This window comes from Acomys minous, assembly GCF_964271855.1.
Source record: "Acomys minous genome assembly, chromosome: 16".
Classification (NCBI taxonomy): domain Eukaryota; kingdom Metazoa; phylum Chordata; class Mammalia; order Rodentia; family Muridae; genus Acomys; species Acomys minous.
In genome coordinates, this window is record NC_140498.1 from 16,422,497 (window position 1) to 16,438,415 (window position 15,919).

A 15,919-nucleotide genomic window follows, 5' to 3' on the forward strand; every position below is an offset into this window, starting at 1 on the left:
GGCCACCCTGTTCTACAGTTCCAGGACACCCTTGGGCCACATAGTGTCTTAAAAATATAAAGGTGGAGAATGTCTGAGGAAGACACCTCAAATACACCTCTTACCTCTGCAAGCACATACCATGCATACCACACACCACAAATTCAGCAGTGCAACATGGGACCTTAGAAAGAACCCTGGTAAGGGACAAGCCCTTCTGTCTCTGGTGTCCCTGTTACCAGTGAGGTATTTTAAGTTGCCCTGTTGGCACATAGTAAGGCCTCAGTGACGCTGCTTTCTGAGGAGGAAACAATGGTGGGGAGACTGGTATGACTTGAGAAAAATGCTATAATCTGTAGAAGGAGAAAGGTTTGGCTGGTTCATCTGCTCTGAGCAGATATAATGACAGGGAGCAGAATCCCAAGAGGCTCCAGAGCTCTAATCTGAAAGCCACATGTGCCCTTAAGCAAATCACACCCATCCCTGATCCCTGGCCTGCCCAGGGAAACACTCCTGGGAATCATGCAGTATTTGCTTCTTCTCATCTCTGAGGAAACTCTGCCTTTCCTCGGAGCCCCCAGAAAGCAATGAATTCTCTTCAGCAGTTCTCAACCTGTGGGTCATGACCCCTGGGGGAGGGTGTCCCATATCAGATATCCTGCATATCAGCTAATGACATGATTCGTAAGAGGTGCTGGCTGCCCCTCCCATCTTTCTAGAGCAGACTGCATGCTGGTGGGACCTGGGGAAGGCTGGCCTGAGGTGCGGATGGGTAGGAATTTCCTCAGAGGCAAAAATGGTTACCCCTTAGGGGAGTGTGTAATAAACAGTTCAGCTCTGGTCATTAAAATTATCAGTCTGGGCTAGAAATATGGTTCAGATGTGGACTGCTTGCCTAGTATGCCCGAAGGAAGGCCTGGGTCCTGTCCTCGGCACTCTATAAAAACAGGTGTGGTGGCTCACAAGCCTGTAATCCCAGCTCTCAGGAGGTAGAGGCAGGAGAATTAAAACCTCGATCCTTGGCTACCTACTGAGTTAGAGACCACTCTGTGCACGAGGAGACCTTGTCTCAGAAGAAGAAGGGAAAAAAAAAATTGGCTGTCTTGTGCCTGTCTTCTGCTTCCCTGTGATTGGGCAACACCAACAAAGCTCCGGATTCCCGTCCCAAATCCCTCCTTCCTCTCCACCTCCTCTGGGTTTCTTCAGGCAAAAGGAGGCGGAGTGTCCATGCAGGTGGGCGTGGTCTCATTCCAGTGCAGCCAGAGCAAGCTCTGAGGCCAGATCCACTGAGCCCAACTTGCACCTGCACCCACACCTCCCGGTTGCCCTCTCCCTACCCTGAGCTTGCCCTTTCTGAAGGCGTCATGTCTGTACCCAAGGGTGCTGGGAGTCCCCAGCTAGCCACCACTGTCAAGCTGGACCTTGTGTCTCCTGAGAGTCTCATGAATGGCAGCTCCTCAGAGTCATCAAAGAAGACCAAGGGCATAACGTGAGTGCAGCTCCCTACCACCCTATGTCTGCTTCCGTCAGCTTCCAGTCTGGAGCTAGAGGTGGGTGTGTCTGACCCTCAACCCACTTGCTGCCAGGAATGCCAAAGAGAAAAAAAAAAAGTGCAGCCAGGGGCTGTGTCAAATAGGGCATTCTAGCTGGGGGCATGATTAGAAACTGAAAAGCCCTGAGAGGGAAACCAAGGCCCAGCTGCTTTAAGCCACATGCTAAGGTTTACTGGCAAGGAGGGGCCGGAATATAATGCTGTTGCTAAAGTCAGCCTGGGGCTCTTGGTGGCCAGCAGGGAGGCAGAACGTGCAGGGAAGTTGGGATCAGAGTGTAAGACCACAGTGGCCTCAGCAGCCAACACATGTAGCAAGCCTGGAGCCTGCTGCTGCTGGGGTTGCAGTGGAAGATTCTAGATTCCTCCATTTCCTGGAAGATGGATTCTGGGGAAGGGGGCATTCAAGGAGGGTTTCAGAATGTGATAAGCTGCAGGAGCCCTAGCACCCGCCTTTTCATTTGACTTTGCCAGTCCAGCTACCTCAGCCTCATGCTTTAAGGGGCAAGTTACACCACCAGTGTAGTAGGGACGGTACCTAACATGGGGACCAGGAGGTCTGGCTTCAGGTGGAAGCTGTGTCCTCCTCTCCTCCGAGTCAACTTTCCTCATATATAAAACAAAGAGGAGCCAGGATGACCCAAGACGTTAAAGAGGTTGGGGGACAGATTGTGTATGTGGCGGAGGGTAACGTGTGGCGGAGAGGGAGGAGGTGCTGAAAGAATGGTCACAGCCTCTCTCCACACCACCTACAAGACACTGCTGGGATGGAGTTGATGGCTGCATGGCACCTTTGTCCCTGGAACTGGTCCTGGGTCCTCTAAGTGCTAGAGCCGTTGAGGCCCCCGGGCTACCCGCAGCAGACAGAGCAGGGTATTTCTCAACTTTGAGAGAACCAGCTGACTTTTGTGTCCTGTGTCCTGGATGGTTGAGGTGGCAATTTCAGCTACTTTAAAAAAAAAAAAATCAAAAGAATAAAGCAAGTAAGAGCCAGAGAGGGGACCTTGTGGGGCTTGGAGACAAGTCACACAGGCTGGGTAAGTGTGGAGCTGATGGAGTCTGGCCTTTTGGGCTTCGTCCCCACTTACCAGCTGGAGAAAAAGTGATAGTCTAGAAATGATGGCTTGCTTCTCCCGGGATGGCTGCACCTTCTACGTGAGCATGAAGCCTCAAGCACAGAACCTACGTACTCACAAGTGCTTTAAAAAAAAAAACAAAAACCTGGGATGTTGGTTCCGGGTCACCAAAGGCATCAGAAATGGGACCCAGGCCTCCTGTTCCTGGTCCGAAATTTTGCACGGTTTGACACGCTGCAAGCTGGCTGAACGGCTGCAAGCTGATTCTGATTTCCTAAGTCCTTTAGTTAGAAATTTCCTAAGTGACCCGTTGACCCCTTCCCAGTTGCAAAACAAGCCCATCACTGGGGGCCAGGAGGAGGGGGGGGGGGTTGTAGTTCTCTGTCAGCAGTGTTGACACCCACAGGGAAAGGCATGCAGGACTCTCCACCCCTTTCTCCTCCAATTGTTCCTAGCTCCCACTAATCCAAGGGCAGGTCCTCCAATGCTGGAGGACTTGGGGGTTAATGTAGAGCCTGGGAGTTGGGTGAAGTCTTTCAAAAAAAATCATTATTCTTAACATTTGCAGAGGCGCTACAGAGCCAAACGTGTGCCCCCACAAAATGACAGGGCTGGTTAAGCAGCAGCCTTGGGTTGTAACCCTGGTTTGTCTGATTCCAGAATCCAGGCTCCTGCCAGACTGCTGTCACTGTTTTCAGATGATCTCTTGGGTGCAAGGGTTTTTGGGGGAATTTCTAAGGGTTTAGATAAAAGCTAGTACTGTGCTTCCCAAGGTCTGGACACGGAGACATCTAGAAGGAAGCCGGGCTTGAGATCTACTGGGAGACAAAGTCCCAACTTGGAATTTTTCTCCTCTAATGACCTTGTCCTCTGAACCAACTTCACATCCATAAACTGAGGCTGGGGACGTAGCTCAGTTTGTAGAATGCCTGTCTAGATGGCACAAGGCCCTAAGTTCGATCCCCAGCACGGCACAAACTGGGTATGGTGGCACACACAGACCTGTAGTCCCAACACTGGAGAGATGGAGGTGGGACAGTTAGAAGTTCAAGGTCATCCTTGGCTACATAGTGAGTTGAGGCTACATAGTTTGAGACCCTGAGAATAATAAAAGGGGGAAGAAGGATGGAAAAGGAGAAGGAAAAAGGAAAGGAAGGAAGGAAGGAAAGAGTGAGTGAATGCAGAGGGCCCCCTCAGTGGCAGAGCACTTGCCTAGCATGTACTGGGCCCTGGGTGTCATCCTGAACACTGTAGGTAAACGACAGCAGAAAGAGTGGAAGTCCTTTGCTTTAGTTTGGCTTTTATTAGGTTAGAGGTCATGCCATTCCCAGATTTAATGCCCTGGGCTAAGAAGAAGAAGGAGAAGAAAAAAAAAATCTCTCTGCAGACCAATCCCCAGATGACCCACGTCACCTGACCTATTGCTGAGAGGTCACAGGGACTTTCCTGTCTGCCTGCCCCCTATTCTTGGGGTGCAATCCTGTCTCTTCCACGGTTTGGGAACTCAGGCTGTTCTCTGGGCCTCAGTTTCCTCTGTGATGTCTCGGGGCTGTCCTTTTCCCGTCTTGTCCTGGGTCTGCCTCCCAGGGCTCAGCAGAAGCTTGACTTCCAGCCCTGACTCCCCACTGTATCCATTGACAAATCACCTAAGTACTTTTGTGCCTCCACTTCCCATCTGTAAACCAAACCCCACACCATTGCCTACTTTATCGTCCCGCCAAGAAGATTAAATGAGAGGTTATATATAAACTACTTGGCACAGTGTCTCATACAGCCAGGGCCGCGTGGCATAGCCTGAAGCAAGTGCTGCTAATGCTGGAACAATTCTGGACAACTTGGGATGGGTTGCCACCTTCTGGGAGATGCACGTGTGCCAAAGCAAGAATACAGGAACATCAAGATGGCTGTGAGCTTACCACTCAGTTTTGAGTGGTAATTGAGGCATTGACATGCCATGAGGGAATGACATCTCCACTTCCGTGCGCTCATACCTCATTTCTTCCCTGTAGGGGGTTCCAGACATTGGTTCATCTGGTCAAAGGCAACATGGGCACAGGGATCCTGGGGCTCCCCCTGGCTGTGAAGAACGCAGGCATCTTGGTAAGAGGAAGTGGGGCCATTATGAAGAGCTGTGGGATGGGGAAGGAGACAATAAGGGTATAAAATACTCTGTAGCAGACAGTGTTTCCTGGAGGTAACTGACACAGACACAGATCCAAACATCAAGCCTGGGTCTGAGGTCTCGCCACAGGCACTAGGAGGCAAGTCAACATTGTTCATCCACTCCCAGGCCTCAGCCTTTGTGGAACGTCAGGGTTGCCGTAGGACCAGTTATTCAGTCTGGCTTTACAGAGCCTAGGTATGCTTGGGGACATCTCAGAGGCCACCAAAGGGACATATGGTCAGGACTCTGACTCCCCTACTCCCATCACAGACTTCCTCATGATTGCTATGTGTACTTTTTGGAACACTATTTGAGGTAACTTTTGGAAAGAATAGCAAAATCTCTTTCAACTCAGTTTTCTAGAAAGTTCTTTCATGGTTAGAAAATGGCTCGGTAGATAAATGTGTGGGCCACCAAGACAATGACTCCTGGGACCCACATGATGGAGGGAGAAAGAGGACCTCCTCTGACATCTGGCCTCTAACCTCCATACATATACTGTGGCATGCTTGAGTCCTGTCCCCCCAACAACGAGTGAGTGGGAGAGAGAGAGGGGGGTGGAGAGGTGGGGGGGAGAGAGGGAGGGAGATCTTTGAGTCCTCCGCAGTATCTGCACCACTAAATTGTCTTCTCTCCCACCTCACTCCTGTCTGCCCCGCCTGCAGATGGGACCACTCAGTTTGCTGGTGATGGGCCTCATCGCCTGCCACTGCATGCACATCCTGGTTAGGTGTGCCCAGCGCTTCTGTCACAGGTGAGGAGTGACCCACGTGTGGGTCTCAGGGACAACCCCGAAACATCCTACACACCAGAAGAGCTTCCTTCTCCATGACTGTCAGGAGAAAGAGCTTCAGGAAGGGGGAGATCTCGGGAGAGCCAGGACACGTGGCTGCTTAAGTGACCTCAATCAGGCCTTTGAGCTTGTCTGGTTAGCCCGCCTGTACAGTGGGTGTAAATAACCCTTGCCCGTCCCTGCCTCTGAGAGTTGTCGCCAGCTCAGTGAGAGCCACGGGTCTAGACACCACTACACCCACGCCAGGTGTGTGCTGTTACTCATGCCCTGTGAACAAAGCACAGTGGTGTCACAGCCTCAATTAGAACCTCTCTGTGTTGGCTCCATGTTCTTGACACCCTGTATTTGTGTGGCCTTGGTCTAAATCTCTTCTCTCTCTCTCTCTCTCTCTCTCTCTCTAAACCCGTGAGTTGTGGGGAGTGGAGGAAGCCCCAAGTAAACATTGTTGACACGAGCACAGCCATGTCAAGAACCCCAATGCCCCGAAAGCCTTTCCAAAGTGAGGCTCAGAGAGATGACGGCAAATGCCTCCTGGGCTCCTAGTGTGAATCCCAACACTGTGTGCAGCAACTGTCAACCACAGAGTCCTCCTGGGGGTGGAGGGGGGTGGAAGGGGATGACTGTCTTCAGTCTGAGGCTGCTCCCCTACAGAGACCTCCTACCCAGATTAGGTAAACCTGCCTCCTTGTTCAGCTGTGTACACTAAGCCTGCCTCCTCAAGCCAGACTCATAAAAAAAAAAGCCCTGGGGTTCTGGACTGCTGCCATGTGTGCACGGATGCCCCGCATCGCATCAGAGCCATTACAGCCCCACTGGATCCCAGTTTTCCTGCACATGTGTCTGTCCTTTTCCTGTCTTCATCTCCCATAACCCCAGTCAGGTCAATCCCTGAGGGCTGCAGAGCATGGCAGGGAGTTTGCACATGTGTTCATGTGTGTCTATACATTGCCACCACACACTGTGGAGGTCAGAGGACAGCCTCAGCTGTCCGTCCTGGCCTTCCCTCTTGTTTGAAAAAAGTCTCTTGTTCCCTGCTGCATATGCCAGGCTATGCAGTCAACAAGATGCCAGGGATTCAGGGAGTCCCCTGTTTCTGCCTTCCATCTTGATATAGTAGTGCAGGTATTTCAGGCCAGTGCTTTTATATGGGTCCTGGGTCCTAGGATTTGAACTCAAGTCTCCATGTTTACACGGCCTCTTGGCTCTTAAAAAAAAAAAAACAAAAAACCTTAGGTTCATCTGTCTCTTAAAATGACCATGCGCTTTGTCCTACAGACTCAACAAGCCCTTCTTGGACTATGGGGACACAGTGATGCACGGACTGGAAGCCAGTCCCAACACCTGGCTACAAAACCACGCCCACTGGGGGAGGTACCTGGCTTGCTTTTGCTTTGTTCACAGGGCTTTAGGATATGGGAGGAGAAAATAATACCGTCAGGGAATGTCTTATTCTCTGACAAGGTGGCTCAGAGGGCAGACTCTCCGCACGGAGGCAGGTCACTTCTAACGTCACCTATCCAATTCTCATGTACTCTGGTGACAGATGTTCATTTACCATATACTCTTAGGAAACCACACTTATCGCTGCAAACGCCACAGGGAAAGAGACAGACAGCAGGGCTTTGCTCTTGCATTACCCATTGGGAAAGACTGCCTAGGGCTCAATTATGCAACACCCACTGGGATATGCACGAAAGAAGTTCTGGCAGCTACCAGCCGGATAGAGGAGTGTTGCGGCCAAGGTGGGGGGATGTGTCAGGCCAGTGTGACTTCACTGGACCAGCTGAGATCCACTCTGCAAAGAGTAACATTGAAAGATCAAGAATTACTTAGCGGAGAGAAGGCAGGGCCAGAAAGACCTTTCAGGACCTCGGTGACGGTGGGTGCAAGCCGCGTGGGGAGATGTGACAGGTTTGTGCTACGAACAGACCAGGGAGCATGAAGGCGGAGTCAGAGTTAGGAAACAAGGAAGGGGCAAGGTGTTCAATCACATTGTATATTTTATTTTTTTAACTGTGTAATATGTATGTATGTATGTATTTATTTGGGGGGAAGGGCTCAGAAAACCCACGGGAGTCAGTTTGCTCCTCCTACCACGTGGGTCCCAAGGACCGAACTCAGGTCATTAGGTTTGACAGCAAGCACGGCTATTTGCTGAACCATCTCATTGGCCCATATTGTTTATTTCAGACCCTCTCTAAGATTCTGTTATTTTCTTTAAAACAACAACAACAACAACAACACATTCATTTTGTGCTGGAGAGATGACTGAGCGATTAAGAGCACCCTCTGTTCTCCCAGAGGTTCTGAGTTCGATTCCTAGAAACCACATGGTGGCTCACAACCATCTCTACTGGGATCTGCTGCCCTCTTCTGGCATTCAGGCATACATGCAGATATAGCACGCATACACATTAAATAAAGAAAACTTTTTAAATACTCGTTTTTATTACATTGTATTATATATGTGTGTGTGTGTTGGGGGTGGGGTATGTGCATGTGAGTACAAGTGCCTCCAAATGCCAGAAGCACTGGATCCCTTGGAGCTAGAGTTACAAGTGGTTGTGAGGTAGAGGCTGGTCCTCTGCAAAAGCAGTGAACACTCTTAACCACTGAATCACCTCTCCAGCCCCTTTCTTAAGACAAACAGAAAGCTAGGAGAGCTTTTAGTCAGGGAGGTAAGCACATGTGCATTCTTGAAAGGCTGGCTCGTGTAGCTTCTGTGATGAGATTACAAGGGAGGGTAGGGTAGACTTTGACAGGCCCCTGAGGAGGTTTAGTGCTGTCACTGTCCAGGCAATGTCCATTCTGATGGTTATGGAGACCAAGATCGAGCTAGCATCAAGGGGAAAGAAGGAAAAAATAGTCTTCGTTAAGGATTAGCTGAAATAAAAGAGAAGAGTTGGGGCCGAGAGATGGCTCAGTAGTTGAAGCGTTTGTCCTGCAAACATGAGGACCAGAGTTCAGATCTCCAGAACTCACAGGAATGTCAGGTGCATGTGGCGGTCTATCTGTAATTCCAGACTCAGAGAGTGGAGCCAGGGATTCTCAAGAGTAAGCCCACTAGCAAGACAAGCCTTATCAGGGAGCTCTAGATTTGACTGAGAGCCCCTACCTCAATAAGCTACGTGGGAGAGCAATGGAGAATGATTCTAACATCAACTTCAGGCTTCCACACGTGCATGAGTGCGCGCACACACACACACACACACACACACACACACACACACACACACTTACATACATACAAATGGACATAAAGAGAGAAAAGAGGAAAGAAGAGCCAAATTGACTTCATGCACATGTGCACGTGCACGCGCGCGCGCACACACACACACACACATAAATAAAAAGAAAAAAAAACAGCAAAGAAGAACCAGATTGACTCGGACTTCTGCCCAGTTCTAGTTTGGACAGCATGGGTCTGGGGTGACATTGAGAGGAGACCTCACTGCGTATAAATGCCAGACTTACACAACTAAAGTCATCAGTCGTAAGGTCAGGGACAGAGACGTCTTGAGCAAAGAATGGAAAATGGAAAGAACAGAAAGATCCAGATTTTAGGACACTTGGTTGAGCTGAACTGCTCCTCCTTGACACCCACCTGTTAGCTCTCAGGGGTGCCACACATGTCAGTAACACTTTCTGTCCTTGGTGCCTGAGGGTAAGCCCACTCCTCTGTCTGTTCATAGGCCTCTTCCACCCCACCTGCCTTCTCTTTTCGGGTCACCAAATAACCACCATTGCATATGCATGTTCTCCTGTATGGACCTATTCTCTCAACATTTAAATATGGCCATACATCACTTTCTTACAAATAATAAAATTGGTGAATGAAGCTTTGTAGACTTATCAGCATCCCTTAGCCACAATCTAAGTAGTCAATACAGAGTTATCCACAGACTGTCTACCAAATGCCTATAGTGTGGCAGGTGGCACTTTTGACATTGCTTTCCAACTTTGAATCAAAAGTATACAGTTGCTCAGGTTTCATAAAAGACGGGGACAGGAACTGTGGAGGTGGCTCAGTGGATAAAGTGCTCACCGCACAAGCATCAGGACCAAAGTTTAGATCCCCAACAACCCATGTAAAGGCAGACAGGCATGGGAAGCAGAGACAGGATCCCTGGGTGAGCAGGCTAACTACATCAGTGAAATTACTGAGCTCTGGGTTCAGCAACAAACCTTGCCTTGATAAAACAAAATGGAGAGAGATGGAGGAAGACACCTGACGTCAACCTCTGGCCTCTATACACACACACACACACACACACACACACACACACACACACACACACAGTGAACACATAAACACACACAGTGTGAACATGTATGCATACATACAATAAGCATGCGCACACACAGTGAACATGCACACACACACACAGTGAACACATAAACACACACAGTGTGAACATGTATGCATACATACAGTAAGCATGCACACACACAGTGAACATGCACACACACACACACAGTAAACATGCATATACTCTGAAGCCAAAAAGAGAGGCAAGAGAAATAGAGAGAGCGAGCACTCTACTTCCTGGCGTTGCATTCACTCATGTCTCTGTTCTTCATCTCTTCCACCACGGTCCTAATAGACAGACCTTCCTGTTGAGCCTTCCCTGCTCTGCGGACATCTCAGTAGCTCTAGGGACAATCATTTCTTCTTTTTCTCTTGTCTGTTGGCCTTTCCCCCAGCTTCCTTCCCCATTCTCTAACAGATCTACTGTAGGCCCCTGTGTCTATCAGGCGTGTTCTGCAGGGTCACCGTTTGTGAGGGTTTCAACACCACATGTATGTGAGAGAGAGACAGTAAAGAAACTGCCAACATAGCTGCTCCATGGTATGCTTAAGAGGAGGGTTTTATTGCCAATATGAGAGAGAGACAGACAGACAGAGAGAGAGAGAGAGAGAGAGAGAGAGAGAGAGAGAGAGAGAGAGAGAGAGAACAGTGAGGAAAGCTGGGTGAATAGAGGATGAATAGTGGGGCTGGAGAGATGGTTCAGAGGTTAAGAGCACTGACTGCTCTTCCAAAGGTCCTGAGTTCAATTCCCAGCAACCACATGGTGGCTTACAACCATCTATAATGAGATCTGGTGCCCTCTTCTGGACTGCAGGTATACACACAGGCAGGGTGCTGTATACATAATAAATAAATAAATCTTTTTAAAAAAGAATTTGAAAAAAAAAAGAGGATGAGTAGCTGGGGGCTGGAGTTTTGGGTACAGGAGGTGAGAAGGCAGGATGCTAGCACAGACTTTGAAATATGTATCAGGTAGTTGTGGTGCTGAGAGAGCCCGGAGCCTGGCAATTGCTTTAATATGTGACCATAGATATATGTCAGTGGCGAGTCATCTGTGCGTTCTGCCATCTCTTGGCAGATGGGACTCGGTTTCTGACGCTCCTGGGGAATGGCTGGCCTTTATCTGACCACCAGAAATGCTGTAGCCCAGCTTAAGCACACTCTGGATATACAGGCTGCCTTTTGGAGTTTGGGGAATTAGAGTTTCCTTCCGATCTGCCAGTTAGGACCTCAGCCCGCTGCCCTCTTCTGACTCTGCCTGCTTTCCAACCTTGATCTGCCTCCTCAAGGCTTTGCCCACGCCTTGGCACAACTCAGCAACCCAGCTGCTGAGACACAGCTATGCCCTGTGCAACATTCAGCTTCAGATAGCAAATGAATGCTCCCTGTCCCCTTCTCCTCAGGCCTGTCCTTCCTCCTGGGTGGTCCAAGTCAGAACCAGGTTCATCGTGTGAGGTTATCCATCCCCTTCCGTGTGGTCCATGCTCAGGGTCCGTACATTCCAGCTCCCTAGACTCTGAGCATGCTTTCATCCTGCTTCCCTAGTGTCAGCTTCATGCAGGCAACCGCCTCTTATTCGCTATGGAAAGGATCTTCTGTCACATCCTCTGGCTAAGTCTTGCTCCACCAGTGAACACTGCACTTGGAAGGTAGTGAGCGCTACCTGTTCCCTCTACACAAATGCTTCCTTACTCCTTCATTTTCACCACTTCCTCTTATGTTTCCTTTCCTTTCTTGTCCTCTTCTTTCTTTCTTTCTTTCTTTCTTTCTTTCTTTCTTTCTCCTTCTCTTCCTCTCTCTTTCCCCTGCTACCAAAGGTGTTTTTTTTCTTGAGCATTGTTTCTTCCCATTTTCATATATATATATATATATTGTGGTGTGCATACTTTCCCATGTGCAGGCCTGCCTCAGAAATCATCCTCCATACCTCTTCCCCCTTACTAGTTGAGGCAAGGTCTCTCAATCAAATCTGGAGCCTGCTGATTCATTAGCCATCTCGCTGTGGGGACCCCATCTCCATCTCCCAAGGCTGGGAGTACTGGGAGAACCACATGCATAACTGAGATTCTGGGGATTCTGGGCTACACTTTGACTCCTGAGCCATCTCTCTAGCCCACTAGTGGTCTCTCTAAGAACATGTCTTTCTGCCTCCACCGTTCATTAATACTCTCTCTCTCTTTCCCTCTCCCTCCCTCCCCCCCTCTCTTCTTCTCTCCCTTATTCTCTCCCCTTTAGGATTAAAGATTTCCATTATTAAGGGAGTGACGGTGGGTTAGGGATAAATTATTGGGCTTTACACACTTATTAAGACTTTTTTTTCCCCACCACACACTCTTTGCTGTGGATGTTTTTTGAGTGCATATTCATACAAAATAATGGGTTTCATTATGACACTATGCCCTTTTCACCATGGCCCCTAGAGCCATTGTAGAATGCTAACTTATTTATGTGCATATGTGTGAGTTGCATGTACAAGTCTGTGGTATGGATGTTTATGAACATATATGTGCATATGCTTATTCATGTGGAGGCAAGAGGTCAACATATGTGTGTATACACACACACACACACACACACACACACACACACACACACGTGCAGGGTTCTGAGCCTAGAATACACTGACTTGGCTACAAGCCCCAGGGACACTTCTGTCTCTACTTTCCCTGCTCTGGGATTAGGGGTGTGCACCACCATGCCTGGCTTTTCACATGGGTAGTAGGGCTCTGAATGCAGGACTTCATACTTGTGAGCAAGCAAGAAATTGAAGCATTTCTTCAGCCTCTGGAATGCTCATTTCTTCCCAGCTTACAAGCCAATCTATAATAAACCACCAGAGCAAGAGACCCTGCACTATCTATGTATCTTTAATACCCAATAAAGTATCTGACACGCTAGGGGAAATGTTTTATGTGTCCTGGGCAGCTAATCAATGCTGTGTGCTTGCTATCTGTCACAGTGAAAGGCAGGGGTGAAGATAGCCACTGAGCTAGGTGGGGCACAGGCTTGCATCCCCAGGAACTTGACCACTTAATGCTGCTGTGAGTGTGTGGCTGCTTATAAGGAGCTGTTGTCCCCTCCCTCCTCTCTGTCCTCTTGATTGTGGTAGAAGGATGGAGGGTGTCGGTACAGGACCAGCATGCCTTGGGGACAGAGAGCAGAATGGCTACAAATGAATCAACTTCTTTTATGACGAGTCTCTCTCTCCCTTCCTCCTTCTTCCAGGCGTGTCGTGAGCTTCTTCCTTATTGTCACCCAGCTGGGTTTCTGCTGTGTCTACATTGTGTTTCTGGCGGACAATTTAAAACAGGTACGCTAGACAAGGTGGGTGGGAGGACGCAGAAGGAAACTTCTCTACCAGTTGTGTGCTTACTACATTGCTTCATCCGAGTCCTCAAAAACTCATCATGGGTAGAGAAAGCCATGCTATGAGGTAGCTTGGCCTGCCCCACCCTACAGATTTCTGAGTGTGTGTGTGTGTGTGTGTGTGTGTACATGCCATCTTAGAAGCCTATACTTTTCTCTTAAAAAGTTAATTATCTCAGATGTTTTATTTTAACAATGGAGGGTTGACTACCATAGTTGAATCAGTTCGAAGCATTCCATCATGAAAAATGATCATAATATGATATATATTCTATTTGCAGAATATTTTCTGAATGTGTTTACTATTTCTTCTTCTCCTTCTCCTCCTCCTCTTCCTCCTCCTCCTTCTTCTTGGGCTAGGGTCTCTCGTGTGCCTGGCTGGCCTCAAACTTATTATATAGCGGAAGATGACCTTAAATTCCTGATCCCCCTGCCCTTACCCACCAAGTGTTGGTATTTCAGGTATGTGCCACCATGTCTGGTTTATTCAATAGTAGAAATCAAATTGAGAGAGAGAGAGAGAGAGTGAGGGGGGGCTTAATCTCATTTTTGTTGCTGTGACAGAATGCCCTGACAAAAGATACTTAAGACAGAACGAGTGAATTTTAGCTGGCAACTCCAGATTACAGTGTATCAATGTGGGGAAGTCAAGGTAGCAAGAACCCAAAGCAGTTAGCCACATCACATCCACAGTCAAGAGCAGGGAGAAGTGAGTACTGAATGCTTACCACTTAGCATGGATACCATGTTTCCCCATGGTAATATAGTCTAGGACACAGTTCTAGGGAGTCGTGCTACCCACAGCAGGTTGGGTCGGCCCACATGACCTAACAATCAAGACAATCCCCCACAGACATGCCCCAGGCCAACCTGATCTAGACAATTCTTCACTGAGACTCTTCCTAGGTAATTCTAGATTATATCAGGTTGACAATTAAAACTAACCGCCATTGGAGTCTTGTTTACAACATGTTTGGGGCTCATTAAGTAGGTCTCAAGGATACCCAGTGTTCTTCTGTAAGTATTCCAAGCTACACAAAAGGAAAATAGCCCTGGCATTCTAAATGCTGGTACTAATCCAGTCAAGAAAGAATAACTGGGGCTGGAAAGTGGCTTAATGGTTAAGAACACTTGTTGCTCTTGCTGAGGACCTGGATTCTATTCCCAGCACCCATACGACAGTTCACAACTATCTGTTAATTCCAGACTTGGGGGAGGCTCCGATGCCCTCTTCTGATCTTAGTAGGCATCAGACATATACATGGTACACAACCATACATGTAGGCAAGACAGTCATACACACACAATTAATAAAGTAAGTAATCTAACATCTTTGTTTTTAAAAAGAGAGAGGGCGAGTCTCTAGGCCAATTACAGAGTAATAACTGATGGGATTTAGGGGTTACAAGTGAAAGAAAGAGACTCTGGGAAAATTTTTAGGCAGAAAAAAAAAGTGTGCTGGAAGGATCTAAGCTGATTTATAAAATGGATGAGAAAGCTAAAAGGTGTGTCTTAGAAAAGACCAGATCAGCAGTGTGTGTGTGGGGGGGGGGGGGGACAGAATGAGTGGTTCATCCCTTGGGACCACATTGTCAGGGTCCACTTTCACCTTTTTTAGTTGGTGGCACTTTGTGACACTTGGCTTGAGGTTTCCATCTGTCTTAACGAGGGCAGAGCCTGACTCACAGTCCAGCCCTCCAGCTCTGTAATTTTAAGTTTTCTCGAGACTGCATTCAGCAGCAAAGGAGAATTCACTACAAATAATCGACACCAGGAGAACGGATACTGGGGAGCTGAGGCAGCAAACTCCACTCTAAATACAGTTATGTCATTAACGTCACTGTTTTGGTAGCCTCCTCTGAGGCCACCTGGGGAAGAGGATTTAGAATAAGACACTTCATGGGCTGGAGAGATGGCACTTACAGCCAAGCCTGATGGCCCGAGTTTGAACTCCAGGCTTGGAAGGAGAGAACCGACTCCTGTAAGTCGTCCTCTGACTTTCACATGTGCACGATGTCGAACGCATATGCGTGCACAAGCACATAAACAAATGTAAATGTTTTCAAAAAATTAAAACCAAAAAGAAGTTCTCGAGTGCCCCATACTTGCTCAAGATCCCCCGACTCTTTGTAAGAGACTCTGGTTCTGGGGACCCCGTGCTCAGATTTTTTTTCCTCCTCTTGTTTTCTCATTCCTTCCTCAGGTAGTAGAAGCTGTTAATGGCACAACTATCAGCTGCCACAACAATGAGACAGCAGTTCTGACACCCACCATGGACTCAAGACTCTACATGCTCACCTTCCTGCCTGTTCTGGGCCTTCTGGTCTTCATCCGGAACCTCCGTGTCCTCACCATCTTCTCCCTGTTGGCCAACATCAGCATGCTGGTCAGCCTGGTCATCATAGCCCAGTACATCATCCAGGTTGGTACACACCACTCACTGACTCCCCAGGAGACAGGGCCCTGAGTCCACAATAGACATCAGGGGCCGAGTCCTAAGATGAGCATGTTCCTCACCTTTCAGACTTGGACCCATCTTGATGTAATGTTCTGTCTTTGTACTGTTTCATCTCCCCCCCCCCCCGCCCCATCTCCTCCCACCTCCCCTCACCCCGAGACTGGGTTTCTCTCTGTAGCCTTGGCTGTCTTGGACTCACTTTGTAGACCAGGCTGGCCTTGAACT

The 15,919-nt window shown here is 48.5% G+C and overlaps 1 protein-coding gene across 1 annotated transcript in view; it reads left to right on the top strand.

Annotated features, from left to right (window-relative positions):
* The first annotated feature begins 1,228 nt into the window (after window positions 1-1,228).
* SLC36A2 (solute carrier family 36 member 2) overlaps window positions 1,229-15,919 on the top strand; it is a 28,785-nt gene continuing 14,094 nt past the window's right edge. Inside the window, exons 1-6 of the mRNA XM_084762411.1 lie at window positions 1,229-1,468; window positions 4,614-4,704; window positions 5,434-5,522; window positions 6,837-6,932; window positions 13,096-13,180; window positions 15,440-15,658. Of these exons, the coding sequence (XP_084618537.1) occupies window positions 1,344-1,468; window positions 4,614-4,704; window positions 5,434-5,522; window positions 6,837-6,932; window positions 13,096-13,180; window positions 15,440-15,658 (705 nt within the window). The 5' untranslated portion in view covers window positions 1,229-1,343. The remainder of the gene's footprint in view (window positions 1,469-4,613; window positions 4,705-5,433; window positions 5,523-6,836; window positions 6,933-13,095; window positions 13,181-15,439; window positions 15,659-15,919) is intronic.